This window comes from Petromyzon marinus, chromosome 40 (assembly GCF_048934315.1).
Source record: "Petromyzon marinus isolate PM22_M1 ecotype Great Lakes invasive population chromosome 40, UKy_Petmar_22M1.pri1.0, whole genome shotgun sequence".
NCBI classification, from domain to species: Eukaryota; Metazoa; Chordata; class Hyperoartia; order Petromyzontiformes; family Petromyzontidae; genus Petromyzon; species Petromyzon marinus.
This window is the reverse complement of record NC_133706.1, coordinates 6,676,783-6,695,969: the sequence shown is the minus strand read 5'-3', so window position 1 is coordinate 6,695,969 and position 19,187 is coordinate 6,676,783. Positions and strand designations below refer to the sequence as shown.

The 19,187-nt window shown below is 50.5% G+C and overlaps 1 protein-coding gene and 1 long non-coding RNA gene across 3 annotated transcripts in view; one reads left to right on the top strand and one right to left on the bottom strand.

Annotated features, from left to right (window-relative positions):
- Positions 1 to 1,447, top strand: part of LOC142930524 (uncharacterized) — a 44,063-nt gene extending 42,616 nt beyond the window's left edge. Inside the window, exon 2 of the long non-coding RNA XR_012946469.1 lies at positions 424 to 1,447. This is a non-coding gene — a long non-coding RNA (uncharacterized LOC142930524). The remainder of the gene's footprint in view (positions 1 to 423) is intronic.
- The window catches only part of LOC116950796 (unconventional myosin-IXb-like), a 103,801-nt gene that overhangs the window by 11,084 nt on the left and 73,530 nt on the right, over positions 1 to 19,187 (bottom strand). For both annotated transcript variants that reach the window (XM_076073067.1, XM_032968870.2), the window contains 15 exons: positions 17,467 to 17,633; positions 16,984 to 17,120; positions 14,532 to 14,678; positions 13,824 to 13,934; positions 13,097 to 13,351; positions 12,023 to 12,070; positions 10,609 to 10,720; positions 9,470 to 9,549; positions 8,594 to 8,825; positions 7,845 to 7,973; positions 3,745 to 3,850; positions 3,014 to 3,145; positions 2,085 to 2,208; positions 1,035 to 1,201; positions 492 to 604 (listed from right to left, as the gene is read on the bottom strand). In XM_076073067.1, coding sequence (XP_075929182.1) covers positions 492 to 604; positions 1,035 to 1,201; positions 2,085 to 2,208; positions 3,014 to 3,145; positions 3,745 to 3,850; positions 7,845 to 7,973; positions 8,594 to 8,825; positions 9,470 to 9,549; positions 10,609 to 10,720; positions 12,023 to 12,070; positions 13,097 to 13,351; positions 13,824 to 13,934; positions 14,532 to 14,678; positions 16,984 to 17,120; positions 17,467 to 17,633 — 2,060 coding nt within the window. The remainder of the gene's footprint in view (positions 1 to 491; positions 605 to 1,034; positions 1,202 to 2,084; positions 2,209 to 3,013; positions 3,146 to 3,744; positions 3,851 to 7,844; positions 7,974 to 8,593; positions 8,826 to 9,469; positions 9,550 to 10,608; positions 10,721 to 12,022; positions 12,071 to 13,096; positions 13,352 to 13,823; positions 13,935 to 14,531; positions 14,679 to 16,983; positions 17,121 to 17,466; positions 17,634 to 19,187) is intronic.

Sequence of the window (19,187 nt, the reverse complement as noted above, 5' to 3'; positions counted from 1 at the left end):
TGAGGCATGGGGGCAGGGAGTAAAAGCAGGATGATGGGCTAGGAGAGAAGAGATGGGGTTGTTTGAAGGGAGGAATGTAAGCAGGTTTAGAGTAGTAAGAGATTAAGATGAAGCAAGATGTGGGGAAAAACCATGGAGAGATTGTAGATGAGAGTGATACATTTAAATAGACAGTCATAGTAGAGAGGGGGAGCTTGTGGAGTTGGGAAATTAGAGCAGAAGCGTGGGAATTGTGGGGAGGGGAGGTTAAAAATCATCTGGCCTAAGGTATTCCGTATCTGGTATCTGACAGGAGTCAAGGCGTAGGCCGGATAGGCGCCCTTCCGCAGGGAAAGTAAAGCAGAAGTGTGGGAAATGTGGAGGGGGGGGGGGGAGGTTAAAAATCATCTGGGCTGAGGGTATTGTGTATCTGTTGTATGACAGGAGCCGAGGAGTAGGCCGGATAGGCGCACAACCCGTGGCATCCTCGCGTGCGTGCGTCACGAGCTGACCCTGCAGGATGTTTTCGGCGCTGTCGGCCGTGCCCAGGGACGCGCCGGAGTCCAGCGTCTCCTCGTCGGATCCGCAGGGCTCCAGGGCGAGCATCCCGTACGAGAGCTCCTCCCTGCGGACACAAAGACGTTCTTCTTTCCTCTTCTTCTTCTTTTCCACCGCACGACCGAGGCCGTTCCCGACACAAATTCTGGCGCGGCTCAGGTTATTCCCCCACCCCCACAATGCGCACGGCCGCCCCTGCGGACCCGAGCCGCCGACGTCACGCGCAACGAACGAGTCGCTTCGCAGAGCGGATCGACGCGGCGGACACCGCGTTTGACTCGTACCGACTGCCCCTGCCAGCCGTCGCAGCGCAGCTTTGGTTGTGGGTCGGCACGGCGAATAGCCGGCGGAAGCCTGCGAGAGCGCCTGCTTGTGCGGGCCAGCGAAGACGGACAAATGTCTCAGCTACCAACACGACACGAGGGAATGCGGTGAATGAAAGGGAGCCGAGACGGTTAATGAGAGTGATGATTTTTTTTGTTAGTGCGTTCACGAACCGTTCCTCCTGAATGGACTGCAGTTGCTTGCGTAAGATGCGCTCCTCGTCCCGGATGGCTGTGGCGTCTTGATCGAACAGGGTCGGAATCTCCTCCGTGGGGGTCAAACCTTCCACCCTGCCACCCGCGCCCTCGTCCGCCGTAGCCGGCTTACCCTTGACGCTCTCCTGGATTGACATCGAAAGCCGCAACGCATCCGATAAATACATCCCATTGTAGGAAGCCACCGGACCTATTCACTTTTAAATCTAGATTGAAAACTTAATTTCTTCAGGAATGGCTTTTTTGTGTTTAGCATATCGTCCTTCCCCCGCACCTCCGATTAGCATGGTTGGCTACGTACTGTGGGAAAGAAGTTCAACATTTCCGGACACACACAAATGAATGAATGAATAAACAAATGCCCAATGTTATTCCAGAAAAGCCTCAATCATTCTCAAAACCTCGGTCGGATTTTTTTTTAAATCGCCCTCTTCAGAAGAGCCACGCAAGAAGGATATTTCGTCAGTCTCGTTTTTTTTAATGCAGTGCATGCGTGATGCAGGTAAGGAGGAAACTGGAGTAGCCGGGAGGGAAACAAAAACTTCTCCACCGAGGGGACGAGGCAATGGCAATCTAAAACTCAGACCGGACGTGTCGGCAACCCTTAAGTTTGGCGTCCTTTCCCCGCACCTGCTATCAGCACGGTTGGCTACATAGGGTGCGAAAGAGGTTCAACATACACACTTTGCTGCGCCACCACGTGCTGGCCACCTTTAGGGTTCTTCACGACACGTGCCGAACCGCTGAAGCTGTTGGTGTTGGGCCTCAATCGCTCCAACCCTGGCACTGTGGCCGCGGCGTGTTTGCCTGCCCTGGCCGCGCTAGTGCTCGATGGGGGCGTGGCTGTGCAAAAGTAGGCGTGGCCGTGCAAACGTGGGCGGGGCTGACATCTGACCACGTGTGCCTCGGTCGAGCCTCCCGGAAAAAAACAGCTGTCATCTTGAAATTGCCGAGCTGTAGCTTTTCCCCTTCATGCAACGTGGCAAATGGCTGCGTCAGGTGTCTCACCAGCGACTGCAGGACCAGGAGCAAGCGGTGGGAAGCTGCCTCGTGTGCAGTGTCGAGCGACGCGATGTCGGCGAGGATCGACTGCACGCGGGTCATCTGCTCCCCAATGATGAGCTCCAGGCAGCTGCGCACGCAAGGACAGGTTCGGTTAAGCGGGTGCCTATCATAGCCAGATTACAAGCACCGTTAAGCGAGCACGTACAAAGGATGGGACGGCACACGGAAGAGGTGGGGGGGCCAGCCTCACGGCCCTACCCTCAGTGCTGATGTTTTATACACCCCGTATCAGATACTCATTTGAGGCGGAGTCGATCTAAGGTGGGGACCCAGGACTGGTTCAGATAATCGGTACTGGTATTTGACGCAAGCGGGAGTTGAACTCGGGTAGCCGGGTGTGTAGTGCAGTGCGTTAACCACCTCTCTCCACTACCATGACACTACCGCACACAAAGATAAAAACAAAGATCCCCCATATAGCCTTAACAGACTGTAGGGGCAAGTGCTGTTAGCGACCATCTATGAAGGCCGGAACGGTACACGAGCGGGTGGGTGGCCAGCACCACGCCCGACCGCCTTTGTCTCCCCAGTGGCAATGTTTACACACCGCACCAGGTACTCATTTGAGGCTGAGTCGACCTAGGGGAGGCCCGGGACCGGTTCAGATAATCGTCACTGGTGTTGGCCGTGAGCGGGAATCGAACCCGGGCCGCCGGGTTCATAGCGCAGCGCAGCGCTAACCGCTACACTACCGCTCCCCGCACGCATGCAATTCACATACACACATGCAAGCGCGCACACACCCACAAATATGCACATGCGCAGACTGGCCTGGCCCCTGGGTCGACGTACGCGTGTTGTGTTGTGTTGCGTTGCGTGCGTGCGTACGCGTGCGTCGTAAAAACACGGGACGGACGAGCAATGGGACGTACGCGGTGGCGTGCGCGACCTCCCGCATGCCGAGCAGCGGGTCCCTGCCGTCTCTGCCACGCAGCACGCACGGCGCGAACACGATAGCCAACGCCGACGCCGACATGCGGTTCGTCTCCTCCTGCTGCGCGACCCTGCACAGGGGGACGCAGAACATGGACGGCGCGCACTCAGGGCCTCCACCGTGTCCAAGGCCTCGGCCTTGGAGCAAGAGCAGCGGCGTAAGCAGGGATTAAAGGTTTGGCAGGTAAGGATAATATCGGTGGCTTCCTCAGATTCCTCCTCCAGTTTAAATAAAGATTCCGAAGCGGCTGCGATGACCGGCCGATGTGCTCTCCACTACGAGTCAACCTGGTGCTTTTCACGCACACAAACAAATACAAAGATCCCCCAGTATAACATTAACAGACTGTTAGGGCAAGTGCTGTTCGCGGACACCTATGAAAGCCGGAAAGGCACAGGGGGTGGGTGGCCAGAACCACGCCCTGCCACCTTTGTCTCCCAAATGTCATTGTTTTTACACATCGCACCAGGTATATCAATTGAGGTTGAGTTGACCTCGGCGAGGCCCACAACTGCTTCAGATAATCGTCACTGGTGTTGGTGGCCGTGAGCGGGTTCCGAACTCGGGTCTCCGGGTTCGTAGCGCGGCGCACTAACCATTCCACTACCGCTCCTCACACACAAACGTACGCGAAGACACCTGCAGGCTCGCAAGGGGATACCCACTCACCGAACAAGGTGGAAAATGAGCCTCTGCAGGGCGCTGTGGTGAGGCTGTGGTAGTTTATCGATAACCGAGTAGACGCATCGGACCTGCTCTCTCTTGTCCGGGAGCTCTGTGGGCAGAGGGTGCAAGAGAGACAGAGACCCTCAGCGAGATCACGTGACCTCCAACTTCCAACAAATAAGCACGATACCTTGCTTTTGAACCACAATACCTTGCTGATTTTATCAAGGAGCGTGAACCATCACGCAATCTCCAGTCATTCTCGCTACGGCTGACCATCCAAAAAAGACGGTCACCGCATTATCGCACGCTTTCAGATCCACTTCTGCGGCCGTCTGGAACGCTCTTCCTTCTGATATTTAGGAGGCCACTGGAGCTGTGCACTTTTAAACGTAGATTGAAAACTCATTCTGTAAAATTGATTTTTGTTTTTAGGTTGTTGTTCTTCCCAGGCACCTCCGGTGAGACCGGTTGGCTATGTACGGTGAGAAAGAAGTTCAACATAGATACATACATAGGGGAAGAGGAAAATGAGGGTGGCCAGTCACGAGGCTGAGCGGTAGAACGTTTGCTGCTCATCGCAGAAGTCTTCCACCCTGTGTTTTTGCTCACCCAGCAAACTAAAATTAAACTTAAACAATTTTTTTTTTATTTTACCAGGTAAGGCCCACTGAGTTTCTAGCTGTTTTAAGAAACCTAGTCTACACCAAGTCGTTTGTACAGAACTACAACCTGTGAACATTACAACTCTACTCACTGCTGACGTATGTATGTATAGCGAGGGAAAAAAGTATTCGATCCCCTGCTGATTTTGTACGTTTGCCCACTGACAAAGAAATGATCAGTCTATAATTTTAATGGTAGGTTTATTTGAACAGTGAGATACAGAATAATAACAACAAGAAAATCCAGAAAAACGCATGTCAAAAATGTTATAAATTGATTTGCATTTTAATGAGGGAAATAAGTGTTTGACCCCTCTGCAAAACATGACTTAGTACTTGGTGGAAAAACCTTTATTGGCAATCACAGAGGTCAGACGTTTCTTGTAGTTGGCCACCAGGTTTGCACACATCTCAGGAGGGATTTTGTCCCACTCCTCTTTGCAGAGCTTCTCCAAGTCATTAAGGTTTCGAGGCTGACGTTTGGCAACTCCAACCTTCAGCTCCCTCCACAGATTTTCTATGGGATTAAGGTCTGGAGACTGGCTAGGCCACTCCAGGACCTTAATGTGCTTCTTCTTGAGCCACTCCTTTGTTGCCTTGGCCGTGTGTTTTGAGTCATTGTCATGCTGGAATACCCATCCACGACCCATTTTCAATGCCCTGGCTGAGGGAAGGACGTTCTCACCCAAGATTTGACGGTACATGGCCTCGTCCATCGTCCCTTTGATGCGGTGAAGTTGTCCTGTCTCCTTAGCATAAAAACACCCCAAAAGCATAATGTTTCCACCTCCATGTTTGACGGTGGGGATGATGTTCTTGGGGTCATAGGCAGCATTCCTCCTCCTCCAAACACGGCGAGTTGAGTTGATGCCAAAGAGCTCCATTTTGGTCTCATCTGACCACAAAACTTTCACCCAGTTGTCCTCTGAATCATTCAGATGTTCATTGGCAAACTTCAGACGGGCATGTATATGTGCTTTCTTGAGCAGGGGGACCTTGCGGGCGCTGCAAGATTTCAGTCCTTCACGGCGTAGTGTGTTACCAATTGTTGTCTTGGTGACTATGGTCCCAGCTGCCTTGAGAAACAAATTTGACCTCAGGTCTTCGCTCATCTACCAGCTTCACATTCCCTATTGCCGTACAAAAACCAGAGGAAGGGCCTTTGCTATTGATGCCCCCAGGGTCTGGAATGCTATTGCCAATAAACTGCAACTTGAATCACTACCTATGAGATCTTCACTCAAAACTGCTCTAGAGGAGTTGTACACCCCTAGCTGCCACTGCTATTCAGTGGCCTAAAATAAAATAAAATGTTTCGCTCCGGATGACCGCTGCAAAGTATTATCTGTATTTTGATTTAGTGTGCTGATCTTAAAGGTGCATTGAAAAATGTGATACTCCGACTAATGCTCCTGTTGTTTGTGGAGTGACTCATGCAGCCAGCTGTGGCTCTAGGGTTTGGTGTTACATGATATTTATGTAGTTTATTGTTAAAAATTCGGTCACAGTTCCTATGATCACTGTTACATTGCATTTATGGCTTTATTTTGGTGATTTCTAAAAGTTTTTTGGTTTGGCCATGTTTTTGTTTATTGTAGTACGGAGTTAGACTGATGGGCTTAATCTAAGTGTTCTTGTTGTTGTTGTTTGACTTGCATCCCACAGGGATTTTTGCATACAGTGTTGGTGTACGGTGCTATTTCATGAATATTTTGATGTTTTTTCTTGGATTTTCTGTTTGCACAGTCACACAAAGTCACTTTAAGATGTTTTCTTGTTCATGTTTTTGTTTTTTTGTTTGTTGCGGTTGCACCCGATTCAAGAGCCGAATGGCTCACAGGGCTATACCAAATAAATGAAACTATGAAACTAAACTATTAGATCATTGACAAGATCATCCCGTGTAGTTCTGGGCTGATTCCTCACCGTTCTCATGATCATTGCAACTCCACGAGGTGAGATCTTGCATGGAGCCCCAGGCTGAGGGAGATTGACAGTTCTTTTGTGTTTCTTCCATTTGCGAATAATCGCACCAACTGTTGTCACCTTCTCACCAAGCTGCTTGGCAATGGTCTTGTAGCCCATTCCAGACTTGTGTAGGTCTACAATCTTGTCCCTGACATCCTTGGAGAGCTCTTTGGTCTTGGCCATGGTGTAGAGTTTGGAATCTGATTGATAGCTTCTGTGGACAGGTGTCTTTTATACAGGTAACAAGCTTTAAGAGTGTGCTCCTAATCTCAGCTCGTTACCTGTATAAAGGACACCTGGGAGCCAGAAATCTTTCTGATTGAGAGGGGGTCAAATACTTATTTCCCTCATTAAAATGCAAATCAATTTATAACATTTTTGACATGCGTTTTTCTGGATTTTGTTGTTGTTGTTATTCTGTCTCTCACTGTTCAAATAAACCTACCATTAAAATTATAGACTGATCATTTCTTTGTCAGTGGGCAAACGTACAAAATCAGCAGGGGATCAAATACTTTTTTCCCTCACTGTACGTATGTTGAATTTCTTTTGCACCATAAATGGCCAACCGTGCTAATCGGAGGTGACGCATACCATTGTGTAACATTGCTCAATGGTATGGAGACCGAAATGGTGTGGCGACATATGTAACAACTTCTTGATGAAGGCACATATGCAGTCACACCACAATTCAGTTATCATGGTTTAATTAAGCAGGCCTGCACAAATCTGAAATACAAGTAATTTCATGATAATTTTATCCTGGGGCTTGATGTTGCGGCTGCGTAGGTGTTCACGCACGGTTCTACTGTACGGCTAGCTCATTAAGGATGCTAGTGATATTTGGAAATTTATAGCAGAAAAATACTCTAAACGCATGTTGGTTATAAATGTGTAGGGAAAAACCAGAGGATTCAGAGAAAAATCCACGCGACCACGGGGAGAGAAACATGCAAACTCCAAATATACAGCAGGTGTCAGGGTTGGGATCGAACGCACAACCTCCTGCATACCAGGCGAGGTAGTTAACATCTAGCCACCATGGCGCCCTACATCGCGGTCATCACCCCACCCCGCTTTTTAACTCAATGTGCCCTACACCGGATGAGCAAAAATTACCCCATCTAAACTTCTCTGACTCGTGCCACCTAGCCACCTCTATATAAAGAGGTGAAAGTACAGGCCTGCAGTCACTTGCTCTAACCACGCACTGCTGGCTTTACAGGATCGCGAAAGGTGATGGTGGCGGCATCAGTGTCGGATTGGGGAGGCCTTAATCCAGCAGTGGACTGACCGTGGCCGTTCATGATGCTGTTATTAAGTTGTATCGCGTGTTGTTCGGCACGGTGTCCGACGTTTTAGACCCGACGAGCTTTGGCTCCTACTCCCTCTTCCAGGTTTCTCGATGGAACAGTGCATCCGATTCGTGAAAACACGCGCGAGAGAAACCGAAGCTGGGGTTTTATTTACCGACGGCGCGCAGGAAGTCGTGGTAGTACTCGTAGGTGAACAGCGGCTCGGGCAGCTCGCGGAGCCACTGCTTGAGGACGCCCGTCACCACGTGGACTTGGTAGCCTTCCAGGGACGCGCCGTTCACATCTGCCACCAGCAAAACAACAGCAGCGGTGGCGGCAACAGCAGCGGCAAGAGCGTAGGCATCAGGTGGCTTTTCGTATATATTCGAGTGTGGCCAGTTAAGTGGCGGCGGGTGTCTCCTGTAAGTGCAGTTAAACCGCTTCCGGTGTGACCAGGGAGTGCGTTGCTGCTTCAAAACATTGATGGGGCCCCACGTGACAGCCCACTACTGTGGGAATGCGGGGAGCAGGAGACCGTGGCACACATCGTCCTCGCCTGCGAAGTGCGTCAGGGTGTGCCGAGCGGACTGGTTTCCCTGCACGTGCTGGAAGAGGAGGTTACATAATGGCTCTGTGGCGATGTGGGCTGACGTCCACTTAAATACAAGTGATGTATTTATCTATCTATATATATTCTGTAAATGTATCTGGTGTTTTGACTGTGGGAAGTCGCGTGAAATAGCATTGGCTAAATAAAAAATAAATGGCGATTCGCGGACAACCAAGTAGGTGGATAGATAGGTAGGCATTTCAGAGGACAGGAGGATGTATACACAGATAAGAAGGTAGACCGCTAGGTGGGGAGGCAGCTAGATACGCAGGTAGGCACGCGGCGGGAGGAGGAGGAGGAGGAGCTGGTCTCACCGGCTTCCAGCTCACTGCGGAGGCGGCGGGCACGGTTGGCCGAGCCGGACTTGCGGTAGACGCCCTCGCAGTAGAGGCCCTGCGTCTCCACGTGCCGCACGAGCCGCTCCAGCACCTCGGGCACGGCGCGTGACGGACACGCGAGCAGCGCTAGCGGCACGCCGAAGTGGCGGCCGCCGTACGAGGCCAGCGTCGGCGGCCGGGCACTGCCGTCCAGAACGTGAGGCTCGTACTGCCGGACGGTGGGGAGAGGGGGTTGGGGGGGGGAACGGTTAGGCGTACGGGCACGGGGTGGTGGCGCAGCGGCACCGATTGACACTGGCGCGGGGTGGAGCGGGGTTGGCGTTAGAGGTGGGGTTATGCGTGGAGGAGTGTGTACGTGCGTTTGCTTGCGGGGAGCGGTGGCGCAGCGGTTGGCGCACACGCTGCGCTACGAACCCGGCCGCCCAAGTTCGATTCCCACTCAACTGGTCAATATCAGTGACGAATATTTCAACCCGGTCCTGGGCCTCCCCCCCTAGGTCAACTCGGCCTTAAAATCAGTAGCTGTTGCGGTGTGTGAACATCAGCATGGGTAGAAAAAGGCAGGCAGCCGGGCGTGGCCGCACAATGCCCTCCCCGTGTGCCTCCCCAGCCTCCATTAGGTGCTCAATACGAGCACTGCGTGAGCTATACACGGGGTTGCGTTGTCGCTCGACAAACCGCGCTTTGCTTTACGATATTGCCTCTGTCGTTTCGGTGACCGGGGTTCACCCTTGTAAATGAAGACTATAACCTGGTCTCTTTCAAGTTGTCACCTGGGCTGGTTAATTCAAAATAACAAGCCCACCGTGATAACGTGAATAAGGAAACCTGAATGGTATCCTTGCGTCTTACCCTGCGTCCGGAGGGGAAGGAGCCCGGGCAGGGCATGAGGACTCTTTCGCAGCACCGCCTGTGGCACGTGTATTTGCACACTGCGTTTGGGCAACAACAAGAGGGGAGCAAAATACAACACTCAATGGATTTACACGGCACCCGAATAACAGCCGTGTAACATGAAAACGTACGCACAAGACGAACAGGTAAAGTAAAGAAAAAATGAAAGTCCCATATTCTTGGTTCTTTCGGCAAAATTACGTAAATAGAAGACAAAAATAAAATTATTAAAACAAAATAATAAAACAAAATTACAATTTCAATAATACATTAAAAATTAAAACAGCAAAAAACCCACAATAAAAAAAGTAAAAAACAAATAAAAAAAATAACATGAAAATAATAAAAGCAAAAAAAACCCGTTTTCGATCACAATACAAGCGGTCTTCATCAGGCGGAGAGAGAAAAAAGTCCCTTGCAGATGAAGTGACACTCCTCTACTTTTATACCCTCTCTCCGTTGGTCACATTGACGGCCACTTATCATCGCCTTTAAGATGCTGTGGCTAGAGTCAACGCTGCACCCGTCCCGTGGTGCAGGGAAGGAAGTGGCGTATCATGGTGAGAGCGTGGGATAAGTCAGGTGGCAGGGGAAGTTCACAAGGGGCCGCTCCCAAAGCCTGCTCTGCACGTTCATGACCCGTGCCAGTAGGTGCTAATATTAAAGATGTAAGAAAGGTCCCCCCCCCAACTCACTCCTCCCCACTCCCTCTACCCTCTTACTTGAGTTCCCCACTCGCGGTCCCCATTTGGGTGGGTCAGGGAGCCCAAATCGCCCTCCCTCATCTAAAACCCAGGAGGCACAGAGTTCGAGACCTACTTCTGTTATCCCCCTTTCCCTGCGTCCCGGTTTGTTCTCTGTACCGGGATCTCAATTAAATATATATATACACATGAAAAGAAGAAAAAAACGATGCTTAGGGGAGTCCGGAGGGTGGCGACAATGACGAAGAAACAACCAGGGGTAGCTCGACGGAAACCCACCCACGCACACGTGGGAGTGACGCTCGGCACTGCCACGCTCAAGAGATAATGAGAGATTTTTAGGAGATGCAACAGACTATTGCGAGAGAGGAAGGGGTCAAGTGCGCCTCGTACGCTTGCACACGTATCCTCGGTCCATCATCCACATGAACGCTCCGCACTGCTCACACGACGTTGGGATGTTGAACTGGACGTTCCGGAACGCGTGGCCCAGTCTCTCCTCCGCCTGCCGCACCGTCACCACCGACCGATAATATCATCGTCGTCATCGTCATCATCACCACCACCACAACATCACAGTCACCGCCGCCAACATCAACGTCGTCATGATGTTGGCGGTGGTTATTACACCCGCAGTATTAATCAGGGCGACCACCGGCTTTGAACCGTGAACCTCTGCAAGAAGCAGCAAACGCGCTACCACTGAGTCACGTCGACAGTCACCAATGGTGTCGTCATCAGCGGCATCGGCACAGAAAAGAATGGCGGTGACGATCATCGTCGTCAACACGAGCAGCGTCATCATCATCATCATAAGCATCATCTTCACAAATAGGATCATCATCATAAGCATCATCACCAGTAACAGCAGCATCATCTACAGCACTATTATTAGAATCATTAATCACAAGCAGCATCATCAGTATCATCATAAATATCATCAGCAGCACCAAAATCATCATCATCGTCATGAGTGGCGGCATCAGCAACATCATAATCGCCAGCATCAAGGTTAGCACCAAACGCATCACGATAATCATCATCATCAACAGCAGTATCAGCACCACCAACATGACTATCGTCATCAACACCGTTAACAACATCGTCGTCGTGAATGATCGATGGAGAAGTACCGTATGTGACCTGACCTAGAAGGGGTGTTGCTGCAACAAAGGCCAATAGTCAACAGTAAAACAATTCAAAGTACTATTTATATCTATTCATGTATTTACCGGGTGAAACTCACCGAGCCATTAGCTCTTTTTTACCAGAGGTGACCTGGCCACACGTGGATACCCATTGTAATGTATATGCGTTCATTAATCCCCAACCCTCCGCACGTGAAGTGCTCAAAAGTGACGTCATTACATCTATCCCTCTATTTAAGGAACGAAACGGGAGGATTCCTCCACAAATCTGGCCGTCTGCCTGATGATGCTCGTAATTATTGGCGAAACGTCGTGCTCAGTTTGTAAATGGTGTGGATTTACTCTCCAACACACCGGTGTGCTGTACTAGTAACGAATTGGCACGTTCTGTTTACGTGACAAACCTGACGAATTGGCCGTGTTGGGTGGTGGCGGGTTTAACGACACTTTTCTATATTTACACGATATAACCCAAAAATAAACTGTCATGGATGATATTGCTCGCGAAAGCCTCCTACGTGTTAAATCAATGTAATAGTGTTTGACCAATGGGTTGTGTCAAAAATATACTTTTTATTTTACGTGGAGGGACAAATCTAACCAAAAAAAAAACCTGGATTATGGCCACACGTGATGATAGCTCATAACTCACAACTCACATTTTCCATTTCCTTCTTTTTCCGTTTCTTCTTGTCAAATCTGGCCACCTGCGGAGAACATTGACGTCGAATGTGTTTATATATACACAGGCGGGCTTCCAGCCTTACGACGTCCAATTTACCACGATCCACATTTATCACGACGGTTATACAATACCACCATGGATCGATATGCGACACTCAAACTTGATTTGCGACGCATCTCCCGACACGACTCCGACCAGAATCAGAATAATTATTTATACTCGAGGAATCCGATGAGCTATGAAGCTCTTTTTCACAGATGTCCAGTAGCGATACGGGGTCAGAATGTTCAAACACATTTGAGCAGAGTCGGCCTGGTTTCCGATGTGATTTGGCATGGAGCTTTTGCTATTCTCAAATCCTTTAGCTGATTTTTACCCGTTCAACCCTGTTAAACACGGCCGATTAAAGGAAAGACACGTCGGGGGCAAGTGATGTTTCCACTGTTTCTACCTGTCTACGGGAAAGTAGGGTCCCATTTTCGACAGTCCGATTTACGACGGCAGTTACCAGGAATTCATTGCGGCGTCGTAAAGGCGGGGACCCGCCTGTAGTCCGTTTGTATTGCTATGGTTACAATCACCATTAACAACCACAGCCCTGATCATCACTACCCGTCAACCCATACGGTTCACCCGCATTCTTGTACAGGGAAATTGAGTTTCAAGGTCCATTCGGCGCACAGCCGTTTCAAGGGCAGGGGGTGACCAATAAGGTCTGAATTGGTGTGTAATAAGGTAGGCACTGATAAGGGGTTGACAGGTTTGCCACCACCACTACCTCCAACATCACCAACAGCACCATCACCTCCTCCATCACCACCATCACAATGACCACGGCCATGAATCACCACAACCCCCTCCACCATCGCAACCGCAACCACCTCCATCACCACCATCGCCACCAAAATCACCATCACTACCACCTTCACCACCACAACCTCCCATCACCACGAACACCCCTACCTCCAACAGCACCATCATCATCACCGCCACCACCACTAACCTCCATCGCTTCGTCCATCACGACCTCACCCACCACCTTCCTCACCTTGCTGTTGAGGGCCTCCTCCTCCCGCGCCGCCTCTCTCACAAACTCGTCGATCAACACCTGCATGGTGTTCACGCCCATCGGCACGGGCAGGCACGGGCGTCCCGTGCCCCCCGTGCCCCCCGCGTCCCCCTTCATCCCACGAGCCGCCCTCCTGGTTGTCCGTCGTACGGCCCCCGAGGGGACCCCTTTCTCCAGCACCCGGGTGAAGTTGTCCACCAGGTCCTTGTAGGTCAACGCCGTCACCTCCGTCCGCTGCGTCGGGAGGGAGAAACGGACCGAGCCAATACGACGGCGTTCAACGTCGCGCGACGACGCCGGGAGGTGGACGGATGGTTTAGAGGTCCGAGCGCTTAGCCGGCACCGCTGACAACCTATGTTCGAATCCAGGTAGCGGGCGGCAGTGTGGAGGTTGGCGAACCGCCCTACAAACCCAGCGAACCGAGTTTGACTTCAAACCCACGGCCAACACCAGTGACCATTATCTGAGCCAGTCCTGGGTTTACCTCCAGAGTTAACTCAGCCTGAAACGAGGGCCTCACGTGATTGTAAACATCGCCACTGGGGGGACAAAGGCGGGCGGTCGTGGTGCTGGCCACCCCACTCCCTCTCGCGTGCCTTGGGCCACGCCTTCACAGGTGCTCGCCAACAGCACTTGCTCTAAACAGCCTGCTGAGGCTATGACGGGAGCTATCTTTGTCTTTGACGCGCGCTAAGCGGCACTGACCAGGGAGGCCGAGTAGAGGCTCTGGACGTTGCCACGGAAATCCTTGAGGGCGTTCTTGAAGAGGACGTCCGCCTCCGAGTCTTGGGAGGGATCCACAAGGAGATCGCTGATCTGATACAAACGGAAAGAGCGCACGCGGTGGCTAAATACAATTAAAACTAAAAGCTAACGTTTACTGTTCATGTTTTTATTGTATTTCAACATGAGCCCGGTACAGAGCACAAACCGAGACATGAGGAGGGGGCAGAGAAAACGAAAAACTATTTTTCATTTGACCAGCTCAGGCTCACTCTGAGCTTTTTCTTTTTTCAGAAGCGACCTGGCCATCACAAATGATAGCTCAACGAGAAGTGGCTTATCGTCGCGTGGGAATTTATAGCAGCCAAAGACTCTAAACGCGTGACGTTGTTGATTCGAGATGTGGAGAGAAAAACCGGAGCACCCGGAGAAAGTCCACGTGACCACGGGGAGAGAGAGAACACCGCAAACTCCAAATATACAGCAGACGTCAAGGTTCGGCATCGAACCCACGACCTCCTGTACACCGGGCGAGGGAGATGACATCTCGCCGAACAACAACAACAACAACAACCGCGGTATACAACCTGATCCACGCATCGGGCGAGCCGCACGGGACAATCGTTACGGCGATCGGAGACTGGTTCTGAGCGGGTCACGACTGCGAGGGTGCAAAGGCGCCACACTCACCTTGTGCAAGAGGAAGCCATCGAGCCGCTGCAGGTCGCCCGATCGCACGGCCACCTTCCCCGTGCTGTTGTTCCACTGCCCCTGCGCTCCTCCCGGTACCTCTCGCGCCAAGCGGATGCTCCGCTTCCTCGACAGGGGGGTGTCGGGCTGCGAACGCGGGACACGCGTTATTAGAAGCGCACGCAAACGCGCAGATGCACGCGCACACAGACAGACGCGCACGCGTTCGCGTACAAAGATTCCCCGTGTAGCCTGTAACAGACTGTAGGGGCAAGTGCTGTTAGCGAGCTCCTATCAAGGCCTGGCACGGCACACGAGGGGGTGGGTGGCCAGCACCACACCGGGCCGCCTTCGTCTCCTCAGTGGCGATGTTTACACACCGCACCAGGGACTCATTTGAATCCTGACTTAAAGCTTTCGTGACTGCAGGAATTCATATTCTGTGGGTCTTTCGGTAAAGTCACGTAGACCGGTTTAGCACTGGGAGAAGTGACAGCAGCAGATGTCAATGTAAAGGTGATCAGTATTACCTTGGTGTCGCGGCATCTCTTCAGGAATGTGTGCGACTCGATCAATGCTAAACGGATAATGTTCAGGGCCGGCTTAGCCCTGATCCCAGAGAAAATAAGATTGCTCCGATTTGAACAAGATAATTTAGACAAGACTCTTGAAAATCACACTTAACATTGACGGAAAAAATGTCTACATCTTATTGGGAACATGTAGATAACATGACAGCCTCTTCAGACGCCTCAATGTCAGTTAAATGCAAAGATAACCTGATTTCCAAGTTCAACCTCCTGTCCAAGAAGAAATCAGATCCGCACGTTAAAAAGTTAGACGGTGACAAGATTGTTATCAATCAGAGTAGCGGTCTAATTTCCGACAGCCTAGCTAAAGGGCTGAATTTCGCAGTCACTCCTAAACACATCCCAGTTGATGATATCATTGCCCAGGTCGACGTAGCCCTTAAGGGTTTGGGACACATCACTGCAGACGTGGCAGATCGTAAATCGCTGCAAGCCTCAAAAAAGGCTAAAGACACCTATTAGCAGCATTAGTAATAATGATCGCTTAGAGCTTTCCCAATTAAAAAAGAGAGATGACATCGTCATCCTCTCAGCCGACAAGGGCAATGCCACAGCCATCATGGACAAAAACACATACAATAACAACATTCAGGACCTACTTAATGATGGTAGCTATACGACAATTAAAAGAGATCCCACCAACAGCCTCGTTACGAAAACCAACAATATCATCACCGATTCGACATCTCTAATCCAACCAACCAAGCGGTTTTCCTTAAAACCCTCTGCTGCTAGACCACCCAGATTTGTATGGCTTACCAAAAATCCATGAAGGTACACCCCTTCGTCCTATTGTCTCCACCATTGATTCACCCACCTACAAATTGGCCCGATTTCTGTCTGAGACCTTACAACAATTCACTGGTAAGACCACCTCAGTTGTACTCAACTCAGCTCACTTGGTATCGCTAATTAAGGACATCTCACTATCTCCAGGTGATTTGCTCGTTAGTTTCGATGTGGTCTCTTTGTTTACCAAAGTTCCTGTGCCTGACACCATTGCAATCATTGAAGACTTGGTCCACAAGGACTGAATGCTGATGTACCGGCCCTGGTGAGACACTGCCTCACCAACACATACTTCACCTGGAATGGAACTTTCTACAAACAAGTTGAAGGTACCCCAATGGGTTCTCCCTTATCTCCAGTTGTAGCCAATGTTTTCATGGAAAATTTTGAGACAGATGCCATCCAGGCATCCACTCTACGTTCGCTCTCCGATCTTACATTAACATGCTAATTTCTCACATTAACATAACTAGCCCCGCCCACTTCGTTTATGACCCTTGGGCTACACCCATTTTAAACCTTTAAAACAGTCTGCCTCAGCAGCTTTCCCCCTCTTTTTTCCTCCTTATGACGATCGCTTGTGTTGTGATCGAAACGTCGTAATTTTTTGTAATTTTTTTGTTGTTTTCTTTGAACCTATCTACGTGACTTTACCGAAAGACCCAAAGAATATGTACTGATTTGAGGCCGAGTTGACCAAGGGGAGGCCCAGGACCGGTTCAGATAATCGTCACTGGTGTTAGCCGTGAGCGGGAATCGAACTCGGGTCGCCAGGTTCACAGTGCAGCACGCTAACCACTATACTGCTGTGCTCCCCACACACATAGACACAAGCTCCCCCATATAGCCTTAACAGACTGTCGGGGCAAGTGCTGTTGGCAAGCACCTATGAAGGCCAACACGGTGCACGAGGGGTAGTGGGTGGCCAGCACCACACACACACATACATACAGACACACATAGGTACACGCGTGCAAACTCGCGACACTGGATCATGGCAAGTGACGGAATCTAGTCTCCGCTGGGGGTGAATCGCTGGGGGCTGGGTGAATATGGCACCGTGAGCAAGTCACCTGCGACGGGGAAATCGGAGGCTCCATGGCCGCCCGCTCCCTCCGCTCGGACCTCTCCGCCTTCCCCACCGAACGGCCCGAAGACGGTGGGAGCCCACAGAACGCTGGGATCTCCACATCGGAGGGTTCTTCATGGCCTGCACTCGACAACAACCACGCTCGCTCGCTCACTCACCACTCGCGCACCCGCCCCTCACCCATCCAATAGGGTATTCACCCATCCAATAGGGTATTCACCCATCCATTTACCAACTCACTCACGCATCCACCCACTCGCACGCTAACACACACACCCACCCACCCACTCATCCACACGTTCATTCGTTCACCCACTCAATTACCCACTCACCCTTTAACCCACCCACCTACTCATTCAACTCCTTCACTCACCCATCTACTAACCTATACACCCACCCATTCACCCACCTACGAACCTATTCACCCACCCACCTACGAACCTATTCTCCCACGCACTCAACTCACCCTTGCTCTCTTTCTCCCGGATGGCGACACTGCCGACTTGCGACCACCGCCAGGTCGCGATGGTGGTGGTGGTGGACGGGGCACCGGCGGGACGATCATGTGACGTCTTCTTGTCGGCCACCCGCTTGTTGCTCAGGAAGTTGCGCAGACGCCTCTTCAGGTGCACCCTGCGCGCCAACATCGCATCGCGATTAACCCTCTTCTGTTCCGAGACGACTGTAAGTTGCTGGAGTGAGTGTCCCGTTCATCGCCGAATCTCAGGAAAGCGCAAGCGGTTCAGCATTAATTTTATTTTGTAAGGCGTAGCGCAGCTGGTTCTAAATACATCGTACTCGCCGCAGAGAACCGTAGCGACACGACCGCGCTCTACGATAGCTGACGCCAAACTGTGCCAAAAGCCTTCCCCCGCATGGCCTTGTGGGAGCCTCAGTACCGATAAAGTTATTTTACTTTCGTTTTTATTCCGGTTTCGTTTTGATAATGTACACAGTAACAAAAAACGATGACGAACACGTACGTCATTGGAACGGGAAAGGGTTAACAACAACCATCGTCGTCATCGTCGCGAGCCGGGGTCAACCCACTGCTGGATGAAGGCTTCCCTTAATCCGTCGCCAACCCTCGTGATCCTGCAATGTGTAATATAATCCACCTGGCACCTACATAGCCGATGTCAATCCACTGCTGAATGACGGCTTCCCCACGCTATTTCAGTCATGGGGGTTGTTGGTTGTTTGACCATACTTCGCCAAGGCTGTTAGGCGTGGTTCGGTGAATGGATAAGGGTGGCACATGGGAGGGCACTCTCCACTGATGTTAGCCGTGGCCAAGAATTGAACTCAGGCAGCCAGGTTCATTGTGAAGTACGCTAACCCACTTCGCCACTGGTCAACCAAGCATTGGAAGTAACAATTACACTTTTACATTAAACATTCAACGTTAAGTTGGACAGCTAGAATATATAGGTTCACAATACATTGTATTGTGTGTGTAATTTTTACTACTATAATTAACGATTTATTCAAGACTGTATGCCAATGCTACATTAAGATTAATGGGGAGAATGAACATATACACACAAGACAGATAAAATGAAAAACACAAGACTAACGAGATTGTAAAGAGGAGAGATTATCGAATTGCTCAACGAGTATTGAAACACTCCTAGCTACTCCCTAGCTACCATCAGCCCATCGACCACACTAGCTAATAGCATAGCTACCATCAACCTATCTACCACTCCAGCTATCCCCGTATAGCTATCAGCCTCCCTACCACCCTAGCTAACAGCCTAGCTATAAGCCCAGCAACCATTAGATTAGTTGCCAGCCCAGCTACTAGCCCAGCTCTCAGCCTAGCTACCATCAGCCTTGCTATTAGCATAGTGTTATCTTAACATGGAGATATTCTACATCCTGACTTCCTAGTTTCATGACCGGAGAATGCTTGACGTATCCAATTGCTAAAATTTGGTGGCGAGAAACGTTCTCCAACCGACCGGTGGCCTGAAAAACAATCGCACGTGACAGTTTAACTGGATTGGTAATACATTTTTTTGGGTTAGATCGCGGAAATATAAATGTGTCGTACTTTCCACCACCCGAAACAACCAGTAAAGTTTATCACGTAAACAAAATGCACCGATTGGTTACTATTTCAGCCCACCAGTGTGTTAGAGAGTAAATCCACAATATTTACAATTTGAGTAGTACGATGTTTTG